General features: G+C 47.2%; 1 protein-coding gene across 6 annotated transcripts in view; it reads left to right on the top strand.

The window, feature by feature from the left end:
- Hivep1 (HIVEP zinc finger 1) overlaps positions 1–16341 on the top strand; it is a 137325-nt gene extending 120984 nt beyond the window's left edge. For all 6 annotated transcript variants that reach the window (XM_046453395.2, XM_046453398.2, XM_046453399.2 and 3 more), the window contains exons 8-9: positions 12635–13143; positions 14652–16341. In XM_046453395.2, coding sequence (XP_046309351.1) covers positions 12635–13143; positions 14652–15803 — 1661 coding nt within the window. In that variant the 3' untranslated portion in view covers positions 15804–16341. The remainder of the gene's footprint in view (positions 1–12634; positions 13144–14651) is intronic.
- The last annotated feature ends 5414 nt before the right edge of the window (positions 16342–21755 follow it).

A 21755-nucleotide genomic window follows, 5' to 3' on the forward strand; every position in this document is an offset into this window, starting at 1 on the left:
ATAACAGTGTTAACAAATTTAAGTATTTATCTCTAACCAGTTTGGAGGGAGAATAAACCTGTTCATCTGTTCTGACTAATCAAAAAATGGTGAATGTCTTTTACAAAATTTCTTTTTAACCCAAGGAATTATCAACACGAGAGAAATTTAAAAAGAAAAAAAAAAAGATGCCCTGCTATTTTTTAAGACTGCCCTAACGTAAACATTCATCTGCTTGCTGCATTTTTCTTAATTGGCTGATATAAAGAAAATTTCCAAAGAGAAAATAATGAGGACATCATTGAAAATATAGGTTAAAGGATCAAGCCATTTGATCCCATCTGACAAGTAGCAAAGTAGTAAATGAATCAGCTCAATTTTATTTCTAAAGATGCAAGAGTAATGCCTCCTGTCTTAAGGGTAAGAACAGTTCAGATATAAAAAGCTCGGAAATGTGTGTAAGAGATTTCGCAGATGTGTTTATCAACAACTGCTTAGGCAAGGAGCATAGGGAAGGCCACCGGGGAAACTGATCCCTGGAGACACAGGCTGTAAAACGAGGACTGTTACAGTGTCTACTGCTGTGCATTCCAAAAATCACATGTGTGTAGAATCCCCTGAACTTTTAAGGTAAGGTACTACTTACATCGTAAATTTGCATAGACGTCAAGTGTAGTTTCTGTTAATAATCATGCATTCTTTACATCTGCTGGCTGGCTGGTTGACTTGCATATCTGTTTTTGCATTTTTCATCTCATTGCAAAAGCATTGACAGCTGATCTTAGACTGCAAATGGAAGTTGGTGGCTGAGCTCCCTGTTAGGATTAGTTAGCCAATGAAAAAGGTGGCGGTTTTACCTGTTTTTTTTTTTTTTTTTAAGTTTCATTTTTTTAAAAAATCATTTATGGGAAGGGTCTCAAAATTCCCCCTTCCCAATTTTTATCAAATAATAAAGTATAAATACAAATTCAAAATTCTGATCTTTATGTCAGATGACAGACCTAAAATTCTTCATTCGTTTGCAAACAAAATATATTTTTCTTCTTTTGCTTTATGATAGGCTTGCAGTGTAGGTACAGTAAGCAGTTGTTTTAAACAAATGGCTTTGTGTTCCTTTTATTATTCTCTTGGGGCTTTTAAAAAATATTTCGAGATTTTTTTTTTAAATATAAAAAGACTGTGAAGACTTTTACTCCATACTCATGTGTTTATACCAGAGTTGATGATTGTAAATATTTTCTCATGCTTACCTCTGTTCCTTCCCATGAATTCAGTGTGTTTTGTTTTGGTTTTTTTTGGACCAGGGATTGAACCCAGTGGTGCTTAACCACTGAGCCACAATCCCCGCCCTTTTCTTGTTTTATTTTGAGACAGGGTTTTTGCTAAGTTGCAGTCCTCCTGCCTCAGCCTCCCAAGTTTCTGAGATCCCTGTGTTTTTTTCACAAGCTCAGTAAGCATGACAGCCTTCCTGTCCCTGCGCTGCAGACACACAGGCACCAGAGGGTTTCCCTGCCTTCCATTGAACATCCCTGAGTATATTCATGAGTAGTAGGTGGCTTAGTTCTATGTCTGGATTTTAAATTTGCAAAACAAAACCACTTTCTATGTAGATGCGTGGAAAATTAACCACGCTATAATTTTACGTTGTTTTCCAGAAGAGATCTGCAGTTTCCCCACTGCCTTAGCATAATTTTGTCAGATTTTGAATTTTCGGCCAGTTTGATAGATGAGAGTGTGTTGTCTTTTTGTGTGGTCTCATTGTTCTTGGAAAGAACTTCTACTCCATAGAACTGGTGGCAGAGATGGACTGTGTGTAGCGGTCCCTCAGGCAGGCCATGTTGGGGGCCGGGGCTGTGGTGGCTGTAGCACGGCGCCCTCCTAGCACCAGCCTAGAGTGTCCTGGCTGTTCCGTCTCCTTTGCTGGTGTCTCCGGCCAGCCAGCCTCTGCCCGTGGGCCCCAGGGGTGTGGTCTTCCATCTCTCTGCTTCCTTGGCTGACCCCTGGGCCGTCTCCCCACCATCTTCTCCTGTCTTGTGACTTGAATGCCATCTGGGTACAGATGACGCCTGTTGACTGCAGACTTGCCCACTCGCCACCTCTGCCCAGATGTCCAACAGGCATCCAAGTCGGAACATGCCCAGTCTCTGCGTCACCCCTTCAGTCTAAGGAGCACACCTCCCCTGCAGCGTCCCAAGCTTCCGTGGCATGGCCAACAATCTGACATTGCCTTGGTGTCCCCCATTTTCTCAGTTTGCCTCTCATACCTCCTTCAGGCTGTCTTCAGCAACCGGCCTTCTCTAACCCCGGCCGCCACATCCTCCAATGAGAGCCGCCGTCACATCTGCTGACTTGTGGCTCCTGACTTTCTGTGGCTTAGCCCTGCTCCTCCCAGTCTGTTCTCCACACAGCAGCCAAAGTGGCCTTCTAAACACCATGCCGGTCCTTGGTCCGCCACATCCTGGCAGCTTCCACCCACTCACTCTCTCTCAGGCTGGGCTCCACTCCTTCCGCCCTCGCCCACTGGGCTGCAGCTGTGGGCCTCCTCTCATCATGAACACATCTGTGGGCTCCAGTCTCAGGGCCTTTGCACCTCTTGCCACAGTTTGAAATGCCCTCCACCAGACTCCATGACCCTCCGCACCTGAAGAACAGGGATTTTGTTTTTTCGCTGTTCCCAGGGTTGCACCTAGCAGGTAGTGGTAAGTAGCAAACAGTGTAGACTGAATGAATGAGTAGACAGAAATGCCATATTTTTACAATTTGATACATTCTTTTTCCATTTAATTCCTTCTCTGGAACTGAATGGTTGCTGACTCACCACTTAATGCCTTTCCCCTGTAAGCATGGTTCCCTGTACTGTGGCCAGGGTCCGTAGGCATTAGTGAGGTGCAGACAGAATTCATTTAGTAAGATATTAGTCATTAGACTCGACCACTTGACACTTGACGTTTCCTCAGTGCTCTATTTTCTCCTCGATAACAGTCTCCCAAAGACCTTTTTCAGGAACTCCAGAGAAGGATAGTTGATTCTCTACTTGACCCATTCGCTCGTTTCTTTACCACTTGACAAAGTCTTCAGTGCGCTGTCCATCCTGCCGGAGCCCTTGGTCCTGCTGATTTTGGGGTGAATCAGACCTGGCAGGGAAGGGCTGCGGATGGCCATGTTGTTGCAGAGGATGCCCAGGGGGCCCCAGAAGGAAGGGAAGGGAAAAATAAATTTAAAAAAAGGAAGGAAGGGCTTGTCCGTCCTGCATTGCTTCAAGGGGAAGCATGGGCAGAGGAGGAGGGCGGGGGGCAGGCCTTCTAGCCCCGGGGATTTGTGTGGGCAACAGCGCACAGAGTGGGAGAAAGGAAAGCGCCTTAGGACGGAGGATAGGAGGGTCAGGGCGGCGGCCTGGGGAGGGCTGGCAGACAGGCGCACTGGGCCAGTCCAGGGGGAAGCGGTCTTTCCAGGTGTGGATTTCACTACTCGTTGCTTCTTCAGTTACAATCAGAGTTTCTGCCATCGCAGTTTATGTCAGGTTCTTCATGTTTTCACACTTGGGGACCATCACTTTTTAGATACAGTTTTTAGTATTTTTGTTGTAAATAGTCAACAATCCGTATAGTATTTCTTTGATTAAGACCATCTAATGTTTGCAGGGGGTTTAATCAACTAAAGCCATTTAAAGTCATTGCCTTTTTAGGACCAAGTACAACTGACTTTTATCCCATATTATTTTCGAATGTTCTGAAAAATGGAGACAAAAGATAATGGAGCTTTTAATCTGTGACCCTGGAATTTTCATTATTGAGCACGGGGCTTTTTTGTTTTAGGATTCTTGCTACTGCAAACGTGGATTTGGACAGTACTGGCTAAAAGAAGCAAGGGCTCATTAGGAGGATGGTCCTCTTCGGTAATAACAACGTTAAACAGCACTGCGGGGGGAGCTTCGCGTGGAGGGCGAATGTTTTTAGGAGGAAGTCCTCGGGGCTTCCACGTCCCTCGTTCTCCACCAGATGGAGCCTGGCAGCCTGGGTGGGAAGTCTGATGGGATTCTGCCTCTGACGTCCAGTTCTGTACATGTGTGTGTCCGTGTAGGAGGCTGGACTTGGAAATCTTGATTTTGTGGATTAGGGAGTGTTGGTTCTCCGGGATTGATGTCTGCCCCACCAGTTATCCTCCTGGGATAGGTCATGTGCAAGACGAGGACTTAGCTGGTTCTGACGTCAGGGCCTCTGCATTTGTTTTAAAACTTCGTGCTTATCAGCCCTGGGGGGATGTTATAAGGGTAATAATATATTCTGTAAAGTGTTTCCTTTTCTATCAACTGTATGTCCTGTGGAAAATACAAATTTTTAGACGTGGTAGGAGTAGAGGAAGTGGCTGAATTTAAAAATCATGGAGAATAAATGCTCTCAGGTCCCGCACTTTTTAAGTTTTGAGGTGTAGTCTGCCCGTGGCTTCGTGCTTGGGCCCAGGTGGGCTCAGCATCCAGTGCCCCCGAGTGCAGGGCTGGCGTCTGATGCTGGGGTTCCTCACTCAAGGCAGCTTCCCCTTGTAGGGATCAGGCTTGTGGCAGCAGCTCCCAGGACCAGCCAGCACTCAGGGTCCTCCCACCGTTCTTAAGAGTGCTGCTGGACGGTGTGCCCTCCGTTTTGTGGACCTAATAATGGCAAATAGATGAAGGACGACATGAGGTTGTTCAGCGTAAGCTCACATAGCACCTCACCGGCCAGCGTTTCCCTTGGATGACGAACAGCCTCGTCACGTGCTGTCGTGATACCAGAGTCGTGGTGCCATGTCTCGGATTCTTGGTCTGACAGAACCTAATTCTCGGCTCGCTGCTCTAGAACACGCTGGAATCCTCAGAGATCCCACCGGCTGCGTCTGCACCAGACATCCAGCAGGTGCCGCGGTGCTGCCCGCAGCCGTGCCAGCGGTGGTCCTGTGGCTCCTCAAGCCTGTCTTGTGCCTTCACACTGCTGTCACTGAGGGACATCTGGACTAGCTCAGTGGAAAGTGGAAACCTGAGATGACCAGCAAGCGCCTTCATCCCCTAGGTTTTCTGATTTCAGATGACATTTACTGTTGAATCATGGTAACAAAGTACAGACGCCTACTGTATGATACAGTGATAAAGGAAAGTAGGTGACCCGATCAGGAGCCACCTGTCTTTTCAGGAATCAGCTCTCTGAAGCATCAAGTCTTGAGCAACATGAAAATTTGTGACATTTTCTTCCCCAGATAGCTAGGTAGGCTGGCACCTGCCTCTAGTCCCAGACACGCAGAAGGCCGAGGAGTTTAAGGCCAGTCTGGACAACGTAGTAAGACCCGGTCTCAAAAAAAAAAAGCCTCTAGTTTTGATAGCCACACTTCAGGTTTCATACAGTGGGACAGCTGTTATGTCAGGAGCAGAGGCCACAGTTCCTTAAGAAGGACTATTAGATAGGGGCACCCTTTTGTGAAAGTCACATATACCTAAACAGCTGGTGGTACTAGGATATGCAGAAACGTCCCACTTATTTAAGTCTTGCTTACCTCAGACAGTGGGAAATGGGGTAAACTTTAAAAAACAAAAATGCACAATTTAGGAGACTTGATTCTAGATAGAAATGGCTCAGAATTAGCCAGACTCTGCAAAACAGAAGCCTAAGGAGAGTGTTTTTAGGTTGATGGGACTCCTTCCGATCATCACTTGATCTTTGCTGTAGAACGATTATGGTCATCACCAGGAAAGGTCTCTGAGCTCTCACTCATGGAACAAAACGTGCCCAGCACCCAGGAGCCAAGCTGTTGTGCAGAGCGTGCTGGTGCACCATTCCGTGTTGGCAACACCACATTTGGTAAGGCCCTGGTCAGCTCGTGGCTTTCTGGGAAGTGCAGGTCATTTTAGGTGTGCTGTATTTAGTCCTCCACGCTGCCCTGTTTTGTTTTTTACTGAAAACTGTCTCCAGACTGATCTTGTCCTTACTTCAGCGTCTCCTCCTGGCATTATCTTCAGTCTTTTTCTTTTTCTGAAGATCCTGAGTCTCTTCTTCCTCTGCCCGACTCACTGTGCCCCCTGTTACTCACCAGCTGGCCTGCATGTTCCCAGTGCACAAAGGTCAATGTGGAAATGGTGTGAATAAAGGCCACAGACCCTACTGCCCTCTGCAAAAGTGGGTTATGTGACTACGCATCTCATCCTTCAGCAGATGAACTCTTGTTCCAGTTCTCAGTGGAGTAAACTCAGGGGTGTTGGGAGACATCTATTTTTAATCAAGCAGAGGGAATTAGAAATTTTGGGGAGCCAACCATTAAAATTTGGAATCTGGCATTTGAAAGAAGTTTCCACTTCGTTTAAAATTAGCAGCTCAAGCTGTAATTATAGTATATGCTCATGAAAAGCCTAATCCTTCCAACTCCACTGACGTTTCCTTGTATTCTTGCCATACAAAATTATATAGCCTTAGGGATTTTGTCTTTTGTGTTCTGGGGTTTTGGGGAATACATTTTAGTTTCCACCTTTTGTGTCAAAAAATCATGCCCTTGGCTGTTTGCTTTCCATCCTTTGATCCAAAGAATGTTTGGTCCACAGAATGCTGGACTTCAGTGCCAGGAATGTTAAGTGCACCCTCAGCCGCCCCACAGGGACTGTTAGTGCCGTTGGGGCGGGAGGAAGAGTGCCTTTCTGGTTGGAGCGAAGCACTGAGCGATGGTGCACCTGCAAAGGCCATGCTGCGTCCCAGGTTTCCAAACCCGTGTCTCATTCACCCTTCAAAATGATTTGAGTTAATCTTATAAAAATACTAGCAAAAGTCCTCTTTCTAAATGGAGCCTGTAGTTATCACTGGGCTTCTTAGAGAAAATATTTGTTTCTCCTTTTAAGAATAATTTCCATATCCAATAGGAAACCGTAGTAGGCCTTCAGGTTTATGCTTGAAATAAAGCAGTATTACTGTCATTTATGAGCAACACAGATCTGACAGTTTTTGATTTGCTTCCTAAAGTTAACAGACTTTAGATTCTGGCCTACCACGTACTTACAGGATATTTTCATCCGACAAACAAAAATGTTATTTTGCATACTTTAAGAAAAGTAGCCCAGGTTGCTGCTATGGCTTATCAAGTTATATTTTTAAACATGAAAAAAGCAAAAACAGACAACTCTACCACAAGAGTGTCGAGACCCCAGCGGAGCCCCACTTCTTGGGGGTCCTGCAGCTCTGTCTGTGGCTCTGGCTCCTCCAGCAGGGGTCACTGTCTGGCAGTGAAGGGAGGGCAGGTGGCAGATCCTCCATGGAGTCCTCAGAGGTGGCTTTGAAGTACATCTTCTGGTATTTGCTTCGTGTAAATGTATGGAAACATGTGAAAAAAAGATGTCACTGCATTATGTGCCTTTCTTCCCCCATGAGATAATGAAGGAATTATTTTTGTGTTGACATATTTTATTGGGTTTCAGAAACATTTATTTATCATGAGTGGGGAACGTGCCTAGGAGGACATGACTTAAATGGGACTTTCAAGGGCCATTCATTTACAAATTGGGTAAGCAGATCTGGATTTCTTGTGTCTCTGCTAGAGTTTCTGATGTCCGCAGAGCTCTGCACTGTTTCTGATGTCTGTCGGGACTCAGTACTGTGAACTCAATATGTTTCTCTCTGTAAATACTAAATACTGTGGCGAAATACTGAGACCATGCAAATACCCTGTTTATTTGTTGATGGGTCTTGTTGGTGGTGTTACTATGGTGTTCTAATTTATTGATCAAAATTTTTCTGTAAGGAACAGTTGCCCTTCATTCATTCATTTTTATCAGTGTGGGCTTGCGGATGCATGTTTTATTCTTTGCGTCATAATTCAGTATCATTGTTATTTATTGCCTGGCTCAGGTTCCAGCGTTGGCCTTTGCCATGGAGAGCACTTTGAGGTCTATTCCTGGTCCTTCCAATGTGTCTTTTTATTGCTTAAGAAATCCCTTACTTTCTGACATCCCAAGATATTCCAGCCCTGTTGTCGACCATTTCTCTTAAGGACTCCTGGCTCCTTTGACTAGAGGGAGGTATTTAGAAAGCAAGATCCAGGCACTTGCTGGTGTGTACTCATTGCTACTGACCTGTGCCCGCTTCTAGCCCATGCACTGGGTAGAGCTAGGAAATACATGTATGCACACCAGCATTCACGTGCATGTAATGTGCACACACGTGTGCACACACACACACATCATGTGTGACTGAAGTCTGAGTCCATACCAGTTCTTCCAGGTCTAGTCCACACAGCAAAGCTTAGCCTTCTCCATTTCCTTCTTTTTAACTTCTTTTACCCAAAATGGAAAACCTGCTTCTCATCTATAATTGACCACATATGACCCAGTTCTAGGAGTCCTGAATAAGCCCCCTGTCAGAAGCAGGCTTGCAGCTGCAGAGCCGCGTGAGCAGGGCAGCCTGCCCTTGGCCTTCCTAGTGCACAGCCAGACTTACTTGCTTAGGCTCCACAGAACCTTCCTTCCCCACCCCCCTGAGTGTGTTCATGGGATTCTTCTGTGCCGGCCAGAGTCATCTGTCTCTGGAGTTTGACAGCTGGGATCTTTGGGTTATAGAGTGGTACATGTTTTAGCTTGAGAAGAAATTGCCACACTTTTCCAAAGTTGCAGTTCTGGCACTTACATTTCTGTCAGCAGTGGGGAGAATTCTCTATTTCTCTTTTATCTTTTGTGTGTGTGTGTATGTGTGTGTGCGCGCCCACGCGTGTGCTTATTAGTTACACATGGCTGTAGAATTACACTGGTCGTGTATTCCTATATGTACAAGGAGAGTTATATTCGATTCATTCTACTGTCTTTCCTGTTCCCATTTTTCCTCCCTTCCCTTCCTTCCCGTTTGTCTAATCCAGTGAACTTCTCTTCTTCCTACCCGCACCCCATACTGTGAGTTAGCATCCACATGTTAAAGAGAAGTCAGCCTTTGGTTTTCTGGAATGGGCATATTTCACTTAGCATGATGTTTTCCATTTCCGTCATTTACCATCAAATGCAGTAATTTCATTCCTCTTTAAGGCGAATAGTACAATTTATTTGCGGAGGGCACAGGATCCTGAGCTGGGCAGTTTCCTCGTTGTCATTACTGTGTTTTTCCTTTGGAGCATTTTCTTCATTCTTCTTAATAGTTTCCATCTCTCCGTTGAGAGTCCCCCTGATATGGCCTGCTGTCCACCTTTCCTGTGAGAGCCTTGGACATACTCATCGTCATTGTTTCAGCGTCCCTGGCAGCTCTGATGTCTCAGTCATGCATGACTCTGGTTCTTAGTCTGCTTTTCCTCCCCTCTTTGCGTGCCTGTGATTCTGTGTTGGAAGCTGGACATTGCGTCCGACGGTGGAGAGCCCTGGGAATGCCTTTTCTCCTCAGACGCGGGAGTCTCTGAGAGCCTTGCTGCTGTGCCTGTCCTCGCTGCAGAGGCTTCAAGTCCCCGCGGGGCCCTGTGTTTTGGGTGGGTTGGTTACAGGAGCGCCGTCTCCGGCATTCTGGTTTCGGGTCTTCCCTTTGCACTGCACCTTAGGGACAGGGCAGTCTCTCTGTACCCTCTTGCTCTTCGCCTGTCTGCTCCCAGCTGTCTGTTCCTCAGAGCCCTCAACTTGGCACCTGGGGAGGGTGCGGAGGGAAGGCCGTGCCGCCTCTGTTCTGCCTGAGCCTCTGTCTAGACATTCACTACCTTCTCGTGTTTCCGGGCCTCGGCTTTCCCAGTGCTGCCCTCCCTGGGAGCTGAACCGTGTCTTTTCCTGCTCCTGTCCCCATTGCCGTGAGTTTTCACCATGTCCTGAGGACCTCGGTGTCTGGTACCCTTCCCCTTGCCGGGTGAGGCTCCTGTTCCCTATCGGAGAGGGTGAAGTTCTTGGCCTCTCCTGCAAGGCTGCTGCTCTCCTCCTCCAGATCTGACATCAGTGGACACTGCTTAGTGCTCTCCCCTGTGACGGGGGCTGGAGGGGTTCATGACGTAATGCCTGCAAGAGCCCCCGGGGCGCCCGCAGGTCCCGACAGCTCCCAGGTGCCCTAGCCAGCTGTTTGTTCTGTTGACCCTGCTAGCTGAACTCTGCTGCCAGTGTCCTGTTGCCTGTGCCCCAGGTGACAATCTTGCTGCTTTTCCTGCTGAAACTCCCCTTTCAGCTGATTCTCTAGGACCTCAGCTTTCCTGTGGAATTGGGAAATGTCATAGATTCGAAGTGGGCCTACCCTTTTGTGTTTCTAAAGCAGTAGTTTTCAAGGTAAGCGAGACCCGTTCCGGGTGGACTTTGCAGCAAGGCTGGCCTCTGATGAAGTTAGCCGTCCCCAGTGACCAGCTCCAGTCATCCGGCTCCCTGCTCTTTTCTGCTTCCCCCTAAAAATAGTATTTCCTCTGGCACCAACAGGCTAATCCAAGTCAAATTGAGGATGACGTGCCAATTTTAGAATTTTAAACGTCAGACAAGATGCCAGAGAAGAGGCATCTGAGGCCCTGGGAGTCCACGCACACACCCAAACCCACCCGGTGGCATCCCCAGCACAGCCCCTGGCGGGATGCAGAACACTGATATTATTTTGTAAATTTACTTATTTAATAACATAATAGTAGGTGCCTGAAAGCAAAAGGCACATAAAGTCTCATATTAAGGGAACTTAAAATGTTTTATCTTTGAATATTTTAATTAGAAACTAACACATATGCATGGTAAATAACATGAAAATTCTAGTTCTTTCCATTGCCTAGAAATGATTGTCTTCAAATGTTTGGGGCTAGGCATTCTTTGAGACTTTTCTCTAAGAATGTATCTTTGCCGTGTATAAAGGATACTGAAGTTAGTATTTGGGAAAGCCAGGAAAAATGCCTGTTCTTTTTTTCTCCTCTTTGCATTTTTTTCCCTTTTTAAAAAATGGCAGTGGTTCCCCTCTCATCCCCTGCTGGGAGCCATTAGCCAAGTAGGTATGACAATTTCCTTGCCAGCATACCCCATGTTGCAGTGACATTGAATGTAGGTGACCTTGCTCAAGGACCAAGGCGGATTAGGGTGTTCCCGGTTTAAGATAATCCTGTTTAGGGCGTTCCCAGTTTAGGTTCCAGGTTTAAGATTTAAGATTATTCCTGCTGGGAATAGGGCGTATCCTGCTGCCTGAGTTCCCCTTGAGTTCTCACGGGATTCAGACAGTATATTTTTGGGAGATAGAAGCCCAGTGGATGTGGATTTGGGCAGAGAACGTGGATTTCCCCAGAACGTGATTGTAGACGGCTGGTGTGAGTTCGGGAATAAAGAGTTGCTGTTTGAATCTACAAGCTGTGTGGTGGCTCGTGATTGTGTGCCCAGCCAGACTGTGGCAATCCCCAGGGGATACTTCCCCAAGACCCTTGGTGGGTCCCTGGAACCTCGGGTGGTACAAAAGGCTCCGAGCCCTGTGTTTTCCCCATGTGCACGGTGACCAGTCAGTGGCACCCAGAGGAGCTCGGTCGCACAGCTGCAGCGTGTACGGTTGTGGGTGGTCTGCGTGGCCCCTGCTGCCCGCTCCCTTCCTGTAGGGTGAGGTGCCACGCGCCCTGGGAGGAGGTAGGACCAGGCTGGAGGTGTGAGCCACGTCCCACAGGCTGGGCCACTGCTGGCCTCCTACTGGCACACCAGCACTGTGGTGCCCGGGCCTCGAGCTGAACCACGGACAGGGTGGGAACCGTGGGCAGCATGGACACGCCGACCAGGGGCAGTGCACCCCAGGTGGCAGGTGCAGCTGAGCAGGGGTGCGTCACGCCGCTCAGAGTGATGTAGGTTCAAACTGCACCTGTTTCTGGGATTTTTAATACTTTTGGACTGTCGTTGGCTGAAACCGACTGAGGTGATGCCACAGATGCCACTGGTGCTGTGAGTGCAGATGCAGACGGGGCTGCGGAGTGCCCTCCTCGCACCCTGGCCCGGGGGCGGGGTTGAGGCGGGGTCAGGGAAGGGGGCTGGGCTGGCTCCAAGAGCAGCCCCTGTTGAAGAGGTGGGCTGTTAACCCAGTCCCCAGGACGGGCTCTGAAACTCCCTGACCTTCTCCAATATTCTGTGTTAAGCTCCCTCTCGCCTGACGCTGTGACTCTGGGTCCCAATTCCTGTGAAAACTCGTATCAGAGGGAAAAATGACCGGGAAATTTATCACTTCTCTTGGAAACTTTTTAAAAAAAGAGAAGGTGGCTTGATTATCAGAAGAATATTTCTACTCAGGGAACAGAGGGAACATCTACAGAACTGCCAAAGATTAAAGAAATTATTTGGCTCAGAAATTAAAAGCCATCAATTTTTTGTGTGTTTTTAATTTGTTTAGTAAAAGGAAGGTTCAAGGAAGTAGGAAGAGGGGCGGGCGCAGTGGGGACTCAGCGGTCCCCTGCGTGCCCTCAGGAGCGTCTGCTGGAGGGTGTTTAGGTGTACCCTTTGAGGCTTCACTTCCCACTCTGTTCGGCTCGGCCTGGTGAATCCCGCTTTCGAGGTCCTGCCGTGCTCTTCCTCGCGTGCCTGCCCTGCCCTACCCTGCCACTGCCCGTAGCTCTTTCTCCTCTCAATCCCTGTTGTGTCCACTGCTTCTCCGTGTCGCCCAGGCCTGGGACGTGCGTGCTGTGGGCAACCCCCAGTGCTGCGCGGCTCTGGACCACAAGGCGGCCTGCCTGCAGAGCCCTCTAACGGCACTCTTGGTTGTCTCATCAGATGAGAAGCAGAGATTCAGCTACGAGAGGTCTGGCTGTGACCTTGAGGACTCTGACGGCCCTGAGGAAGATGACAACGAAAATGAAGAGGACGATGAAGACAGCCAGGCCGAGTCGGGCCTGTCCGCGGCTCCCTCTGTCACCGCCAGCCCGCAGCATCTTCCCGCTAGAAGTGGCCTGCAGGACTCCGCAAGCGCTGACGAGGAGGTCAGGACGCCCGAGTGCTGCCCAGGGGCACATGCAGACCCAATGGATGTGCTGCCTAGAGCGCTGCTCACCAAGATGACCGTGCTGAGCGCCATGCAGTCCGACCGCAACCAGAGGACACACTCTCCGGCCAAGCCCGCGCAGCAGGCCGCCAAGCATGAAGGCCAGACAGGTCCTCCCGTCGAGCCTTCCAGGTCAGCTGAGGCTGCAGCCAGGTCCCCCTGCCGTCAGATGTCTGTGGACTACCCTGAATCAGAAGCCCTGCAAAACTCTCTGACAGGAAGGACTGTCGCAGTGACACAGGTACGTTTTAGTACCCCCCCCCTTTTTCCCGTTACACATGGAGAGCCTAAGGAAATAAGGCACCTGTGAGTGATTTATGGCCAAACCAGCTTACTCTTGTGTTAATTTAATGGCAGAAGTCACTTGTGTCCTTTGGAGTCTCGTTAAGTGTTTAAGTCAGCATTCACCTACTGTGTTGTAAATCTGTGAAGGCTCTTGAAAAATATACCCATTTATTATTAATTTGCTTTTTGAAATAAACTGTGAATGGGCCAACTCAGAACCAGAACCCTTGGACTTACTTGTCCCACGTTTCCTTGAAATCATCTTTTCACCAGATTGATGTGATGGACTTGGACCACGTTATCCAAATGCTGTGGACTGTGCGCCCCGTTAGCAAAACAGCCACCATTTTTCAGGTCAGAGTGACGGAACATGTGTCAGGGAGTTCACTTGGCTTGAATGACCAAGCCACGTGGCAGGTCAGGAGAGCTGCTCCCAGGAGCAGCTGCAGGCCAGCCACAGGCCCGCAGAGGACTACAGACTGTGCAGCCTGTGTTCCCACCTGGCTGGTGTGACCGGCCAGTAGTCAGCTCTGGGAAAGGCTCGTTCTTGTCACAGGGGTAGTTCTTTCACCACTCCTGGGTATCAGTTGTTGCAGCAGGATTTATTTCTAAGTGGGATAGATCTCAGTTTGGTAGGTTAACACTGAAGACAAACAAAAGGACTGTAAAAGCTCGGACCTCTACAGACTAGCCAGAATTACACAACTATGTTAGTGTCTGAGTTAAATTACATTGATGTAGAAATTAAGCCAATATATAAATCAATATAGCTCCAGAATATAGATAATGTCAAGAAAAGGCTAATATTCAGATAGACGTCTTGGGCAGAACAGGGATGGGCATGATCCCTTCCAGTGAACATTTCCTTACTTAAGTGTCAGTCACCCCTGCTCTAAGCTTCTCCATCCCCAAGTGTCCCATGCACCTACCAGGCCTAGAAATCAGTGTCAGCAGATATTCCCAAAACTTTGGAACGAGGAGGAAATATGAGTGAATAACAGCCTTTCCGGGGCAGCTTCATCATGAACAATGTTAGGGTTAATTTTTCCCGAGTGAGTTAGCGCTCACGGGCACTAATCTCACAGTCACTGACAGCTCCTAGTCTGAGACGGAGTTGGCGGTGCTGGGAATAACAGCAGCCGCAGCACTGGGAATTTAACTGTGGCCACCTGTCAGTTATTCTCAATAGAAATTGTGATGAAATACAGGAAATTGGTTTGAAAAATGCAAAGCTGTATACAAAACGTTCCTGTTATTTGTACTAGGAAAGACATTAAGGATGCAGATTTCTTAGATGGACATTTATTTCTAAAACTCAAAATGTAATTTTGAGCAAGCTTATTGTTATAAAATGCAAATGTTCATACTCTCACCACATTGAGAAGAACAGGTGGAGCACTAGCGTTTTAGCTTAGTGGCTGAGAAAGCTCTGCCATCAAAGGATCATTCTCTCTTGTCTTTCAGGACACGTCATCTGCCAGACTCCCTTCTGCTGCAGTGGAGCTCAGTGCTCAGCCTGCACCAGGGGCTCCTACCGTGGCTGCTCACGAACAAAAGTCACCACCACAAGTCGCCCTCCCCGCGCCACCAGGCCTGCCTTCCGCCCACACGCACTTGTTTAGCCACCTCCCCCTGCATTCCCAGCAGCCGTCCAGGACACCCTACAACGTGGTGCCAGTGGGGGGCATCCACGTGGTGCCCGCCGGCCTCACTTACTCCACGTTTGTGCCCATTCAGGCTGGGCCAGTGCAGCTCACAATTCCTGCTGTCAGTGTCATTCACAGAACCGTGGGCACCCCTGGGGACACGGGCACAGAAGTTCCCAGCACTACAAATCCCGCGGGGGTGGCGGAGCTGAGCGGCGTCGTGCCGTGCATTCCCATCGGCCAGATCCGCGTGCCCGGCCTGCAGAACCTGAGCGCCCCGGGCCTGCCGTCCCTCACGTCGCTGAGCATGGAGACCGTGAACATCGTGGGCCTGGCCAACGCCAGCATCGCCCCGCAGGCGCACCCCCCGGGGCTGGCGCTCAACGCCGTGGGCCTGCAGGTCCTGGCCGGGACGCCCTCGTCGCAGAGCAGCCCCGCCCCGCAGGCGCACCTCCCCGGCCTCCAGATCCTCAACATCGCCCTGCCCACGCTCATTCCCTCCGTCGGCCAGGTGGCCCCCGACGGCCCGGCCTCCCAGAGCAAAGCGTGTGAGCCGCTAGCCAAGCAGACTTCGGCGGCCAGCGCTCAGCAGGTCAGCAGGACCGAGTCTCCTCAGGGGTCACCTCAAGTCCAGCCGGAAAATGCAAAAAACAGGCCGGGTCCACCCGCCCCCGCAGGTGACCGCGCGAGGCTCGATGGCTCAGGTGCCCTGGACCCCGAGAAGGCCGCCTCAGCGAGTCAGGGCAGACCCAGGCCTGAGCCGAGCCGCGGGCAGGGCCAGGCGGCCACCGCAGAGCCCCTGCGGAGGGTGCGGGCGGAAGCCGTGGGCAAGCCGGCCGGCCCGCAGATGGACAGACCCACGGACAGACCGGCGTCCAGGCCCGCAGCTCCGCCCCAAAGGCAGCCCCCCGTGCAGTTCAGCGACGGGAGCAGCGACGAGGACGAGGACAGGCTTGTGATAGCAACCTAGTGGTTTAGTTTTTATTATTTTTTTAAATAACACTTAAAGGTTTCTTTGAAAACCCTCTTTTCCTTAAAGCACATTTTTCTGACATAAACTCATGACTAATCTTTGTGCAATCATGAACTTTTGACCAATAATTGTTGTTTTGTGTCAGCTCCAGCCATTTTTGTACATGTTGTATAGACAATTGTGCCTTTTAGAAGTTTTATGTTTAGAAACTGTACAGATTGTTGAATCTCTCTCTCTATAAAAATATGTTATATATGTATATGAAAAAAACCAGGTAGTTATTTGTGTTTAGTAAGAAGAACCCATCAAATAAATCAGATGATTAAATTATATGTTTGCACTGTTGAATATAAATTTTTATGGCCGTGGGGCAGTTTCTGTGTATAAATTAGTATGTGAACTCCATATTTATTGTATTCATAATAGTCTTTGAAAATGGATCTGTCCTCCTCCTTGTGTACGACAATAACTTTACACTTCAGACAGGTTTTCTGTGTTATGAACTGTTTCAGTAAAACATTGTTTACTGACTTTACCCTGGCTCTGTCCTTCTCCTTGTGTACGACAGTAACTTTACACTTCAGGCAGGTTTTCTGTGTTATGGACTGTTTCAGTAGAACATTGTTTACGGACTGACTTTACCCTGGATCTGTCCTGCTCCTTGTGTACGACAGTGACTTTACACTTCAGGCAGGTTTTCTGTGTTATGGACTGTTTCAGTAGAACATCGTTCACTGACTTTACCCTGGCTTGAGTTGTGCCTTCTTCCCAGCAGCCAGGGCTCAGTGCCCCGTGCTGCTTCTACCCCAGTTTCCCTCCTTCCCACGTCCCTCCACCTTGGCCTGAGAAGCAAGTGGGGGCCCTAGTAGCCCCTCCACCATGTGAAACTACCACAGGTCGACAGCCCAGACTTGTTTACGTTGCCACTTGTTTATGTTCGCAGTAAGTTTGCAGTTGCTTCGTTTCTCCTGAGCAGACATTTAAGAACACTTTCTGTAAGTACATACAGCACACGGCTCAAGTGGGCAAAGCTCCTAAAGGTGGACTTGCACAGGGCTGGTAAATGTGAAATACGTTAGAAGACAGCGGTCCTGAGGGCTGGGCTCGGATGACACCTACAAAACAGGTCCTCCAGACGCCAACCCCAGGTCTGCTCATGTGCCGCGAGCATTTGTTCCACTCATTCCCACTGGTTACACAGAGAGGTCTGTCCAGGAATGAAACTCAGAGGGTCCAGGATTTATAGAAGAAGGAATTCGGAATTCTAAGTTAAGTGTTTCTCTTTAGAAACGATCACTTCCCATCTCCAGAGGTTTAACTGCCACTCCTTCACAAATAGGCGGACAAAGTTTCCATCTCTGTGATGTGCATTATTACCAAGGATCACGGGTGCCAGGTGTATTTTTCAAAACAGTTTGCTGTTGGAATTTGAATATTTCTGGTAATGTGTGCATGTTTTCAAAGGCCTGTGTCATGGAGACCAGGGACGTGAAGATGATGAGACTTCAGCATGTGGGGAATGGACTAGGGAGTGTGAAGTCACACTGCTAGCCACCTGGTGTTCGTGCTAATCCACATTAGTCTCTCTAGGACACACTGCAGGCCCAGCAGGCTGACAGGAATGCTTTAAATGCACGCTTCAACTCACGTGGACACAATTCCATAGATTAGTTGACAAAATCCTCAAAAAAATAATATATTTTATCTTCTGAGAGATTTGAAACAAATCCTGGAACTTCAACCAGAGGAGGTTCATTACCCTGACAATATGATTTTTGGCATTGAGGCCCATTATCTGTCCCGTTTCTCAAAATTAGTAAGTTTTAGCTTCCTGCCCTGACCTTGTATTATACTTTTATTGCCTGAGTTTTTGAAGCAGTATAATAAATATGCCTAACTCCATAATTATATTGTATAAGTATTCATGAGTTCTCTCCCTTTAAAAGTAATGCTCAGAATTAAGCTTTGAAACTTTTTAGTTTGTCTAGAACTTTCTTACTTTGTGGAATTCCTATATTCAACCATGGATTAGACATTTTGATACACTGCCTATTCCCTTGAAAACTTGATAATGCTCTCACAAACCTTAGTCTTATTTTGTATACTGGATGTTTCGAGATTTATCGCATTATGTACATACCATCGATATAAGTGGCTTTCATGCTTAAATGTGGCATGATGATCTGATTTAAGATTCAGCTTTATACTGGTGGAAAAGCAGAGTGTGTTCTGTAGAGATTACCGGGAATGAGGATGTTCTCCCAGGCTGGTGTGATATGTGGTGTGACCCTCTCTTCCAATGCTGGACAATGGCAGTGACTACAGCTCTCAATGAGCTCCAGGATCATAAGACTGACACAAACAGATTCTCCGTGTGTGTGGGTTGCTAGGCTGGGGTGTTTGTGATTAGGCGCAAGAAGTGCATTTGCAAACTTCCAATATTTTTAACTTATGATGAGTTTATTGGGAAGTAATCCCATTATCAGTCTAGGATCTAGGACTATCTATACTCAAAATACTCAGCTGGATAATAAATTTTGCCAACGTCTGAACCATTTTATTTTGAAATAATCACTTACACAAAATAGATAAGAGAATATTTAACTTCTGAACAGTTTCTCCAGTCATTTTTCCCAAGGAGCACTGTTCATTTGATACTCCCAAATGCAAATCATTTGAAAGTCATGTAATTAGAGAGCTAGGGAGGCTTCCTTTGACTTCTGTTCTTTTGTGTTTTGTGCAAGACCCAGAGTACTGGACAAGTGGAATACAATGACAGCCAGGTTCACTGATAGTTTTTGGTAAAGCAGGTGACAAGCATTATGGGGACAGTTTCAATACCTTCTATGAATGTACCGTAGTGCCACCATCAAAAGTGTTGGAAAAAATAACTCATTTTCATTCACCAAACTTGGACCACAATGATAATTCTTTCTTTCAGAATGGTAATTAATGTATGATACTTAATCTACTTTTTTTTTTAATAGAACAGCCATGACTTTACTTTCACAGGACAATGTAAAAAACACTTTTCTCATTAGGTTAAAATTCAGGTTAACCCCAACCTGATTTTTAAATGGTGCCACTTGACCGGGATCACGTGAGTTTGCTCGTCATTTTTGTTGGAAGACTGTCAAGATAGTATCTTTCTTGAAGCATGCTCAGGTCAAATTATAGCAGCATTGCTCTTCCTGACTTTCCTGTTTTTACCCTTACATTCTGAAATAAAGTTTAAGCAATACCAGATGATTTTAATTAGAGTCATTTTGTTACAAAGTCATCTTACAGTCCAAGGATGCTAAATCTCCTTATGACAAGAATCTTCCTTCAAAGTGACTTCCCATGACCATAGAGAATCATCCATTTATTATTCAAAGAAGGAGAGTAGATGTATGGTCATAACAATAACTCCCTGCTGCTATAGAAAAAAAACGGAGTGAATTTAAGTCAATAAGTAAAATATTTTCTCCAAAAATTTCATAATCTGAAAATCATGAAGATTTCCTTAAAGGTATTGGATTCCCAGCCATTGCACACACAGGTTGATTTGGAGCCCTGCACATACAAGGATCTGTGGTAAGCATACCTGCGCTTAGGTGTTCCCTACCTTCTGCATCAGACTGGGGCCAGAAGACTCCCAGGCTTCCCACACCAAGTCGTGATGTAAGTGCCAACAAACTGCAATACTAGGAAAGATGCAAGAGAAATTAGCAGGTGTACTTTCTACCTTAAGACAGGCCATATAAACTACAGACTGGTATTAAACCACATATATCTTAGAAACCAGACTATAAACATGAGAGTCAAGAAAGCCGTATAGTCAGACTACACACACGAGAGACTTAAGTAACTACAGGATGATTTGTGCATCTATGTCAGTTGCTGTATTTTGAAGGAGGTATAGGATTTGAGACGTGCTGCCAAACAGAAAAATAGCAGAGTCACGAAGGCAAGGGAGGATTCCTCAAACGCTTATAAATATTTAGCATCAGGGTTGTGGAAAGGCTGGGGGAATGCAAATGTAATGCAGATTAAATGGTATCCCTGCCCTCCCTCCAGGAGTAAGCAACACACAGAGCAGATTGAGTGTCACAGAAGTGGCCCAGCCCAGTAAGACAGCAAAGAAGAGAGTTCTGGCTGAGTTGATAAGGGAGCACTTCAAGCTGAATAGGACATTTCAGGTTGGCCCTGAAGGGTCATTATTAAGCAGAGACAATAGATGGGAACAGCATTATGGACAGATGGAATATGTAGGCAAGTATTTATCCCTATTCCAATCAGGAAGGATTATCTCCACAGGTAATGAAGCCTCACCTTGCAGGTGCCGGAGCCAGGATTTGAAGCCAGGATTGTGTGATGTAGCAGGTTACACACAAACCAAGGTTCAGGAAATACAAAAGAGACCAAAAGAATTAAAAATGTATCTGGGATTCATTCAGCAAGGTATCTGACAGAGCCGTGGTGAGGTCCTGGAGAACGAGGGCTCCTCACATGGAAAGGGCTCTGGATGGCACAGAGGATCATGGGGAAGACAGCAGGGGCTTGCGGTTCAAAAGACCTTCATCCTTGCACTAATGTGCTTGTGATTTATGACAATAACAGGACAGCGAGAGCAAGGAGGGGAGGATAGGACTGCAGAGGAGGGTGGAAAGCAGACCTGAGTTCCCCTGGCCCAGGGGGCCACAGGACCTTCTCTTTTTAATGGTGGATTCCATAAAACTATAGGAGACATTTGTTAATGACCCAAGTAGATGATGAGGACCAGCATCCAAGAAATTCCATCAACTGAAGAAGATGGGCTGAATGTAAGACAGAATTTAAAAAGAAAGCTGAGCACGGGCACTTGTACCAATAGCAGAGCAGTTTCCTTTATAACAAATTCAATACATGCCATTCTCATCCCCTTCTCAGAAGAAAAGTCATGATCTGGGTTGGGGATGTTCAAAAGACATTACTTAGACCCAGACAAAAGCCATGCTCTGACTCTCCATGATCAGCGCACCCTGGGAGTAGCCCCATAACTGGGATTTCTAGACTCAAAACTTGAACAGAGGCAGACAAGCATGTTTGGAGGCCATCAGACTCAGGAGGCCAAACCTAGGAGAGGGCTGGAGGGAGGACATCTAAGAAAGCCTCTGGGGAGTATCTTAGTAGCAGAAAGAAGAAAAGAGTCTTTGCAGGTGGTGGGGGAGTGTTCAGGGATTACGCAAGAGGAGAGGGAGGGGCTACCGTGAGGGAAATTCCGTGTCTCCATCAATTTCTATGTCAAACCAGGATTTACCTCCCAGCAAGAAACCAGTGGGAATTCATGACTCACAAGCTGAATCGCCTATTTGCATAATAACCAGACATGGATGTGCAGGAACGTATTTATCTTCAAGGAAGACTGCAGGATTAAAAATTGTGGCCATTATTCACAAGAGTTCTCAGGATCAGCTCTTAGCTCTTAGAAGAAGTGAGCAACTTCTTCCTCCCATTTAATTCTCTCTCTCTCTCTCTTTTTTTAATATTTATTTTTTAGTTGAGGTGGAAACACACAGTATCTTTATTTCATTTTTCTTATGTGTTGCTGAGGATCAAACCCAGTGCCTCATGCGTGCTAGGCGAGCATTCTACCACTGAGCCCCGACCCCAGCCCCCTCCCATCTAATTCTGAAAGGGATTCTCAATACTGCTTCCCTGAGCTTGGATTCCCAAAACTGGGATCCATGATCTGCTCCCTAATATCACTGAGAAGGATGAGGCGACAATCCTTTCAGGTCATGAATCACGAGTTTTGCTCCTTTTGTGGTTTCAGCCTCTCGCTCATATTTTCAAAGTTACTGACACATTTCACAAAAGTTTTCGAATTACTTTGCTTTTTGTTCTCTGAGAAGTTGGGATTCTCTCATTCCACCATGCCTGAGGGTGACAGCAGATACGATGTTTATTTCAGCACACTGAAGAATT

The sequence above is a fragment of the Marmota monax genome, unplaced genomic scaffold (genome assembly GCF_021218885.2).
Source record: "Marmota monax isolate L192 unplaced genomic scaffold, Marmota_monax_Labrador192_F-V1.1 WCK01_AAM20220418_F8-fsc00029, whole genome shotgun sequence".
Lineage (NCBI taxonomy): Eukaryota > Metazoa > Chordata > Mammalia > Rodentia > Sciuridae > Marmota > Marmota monax.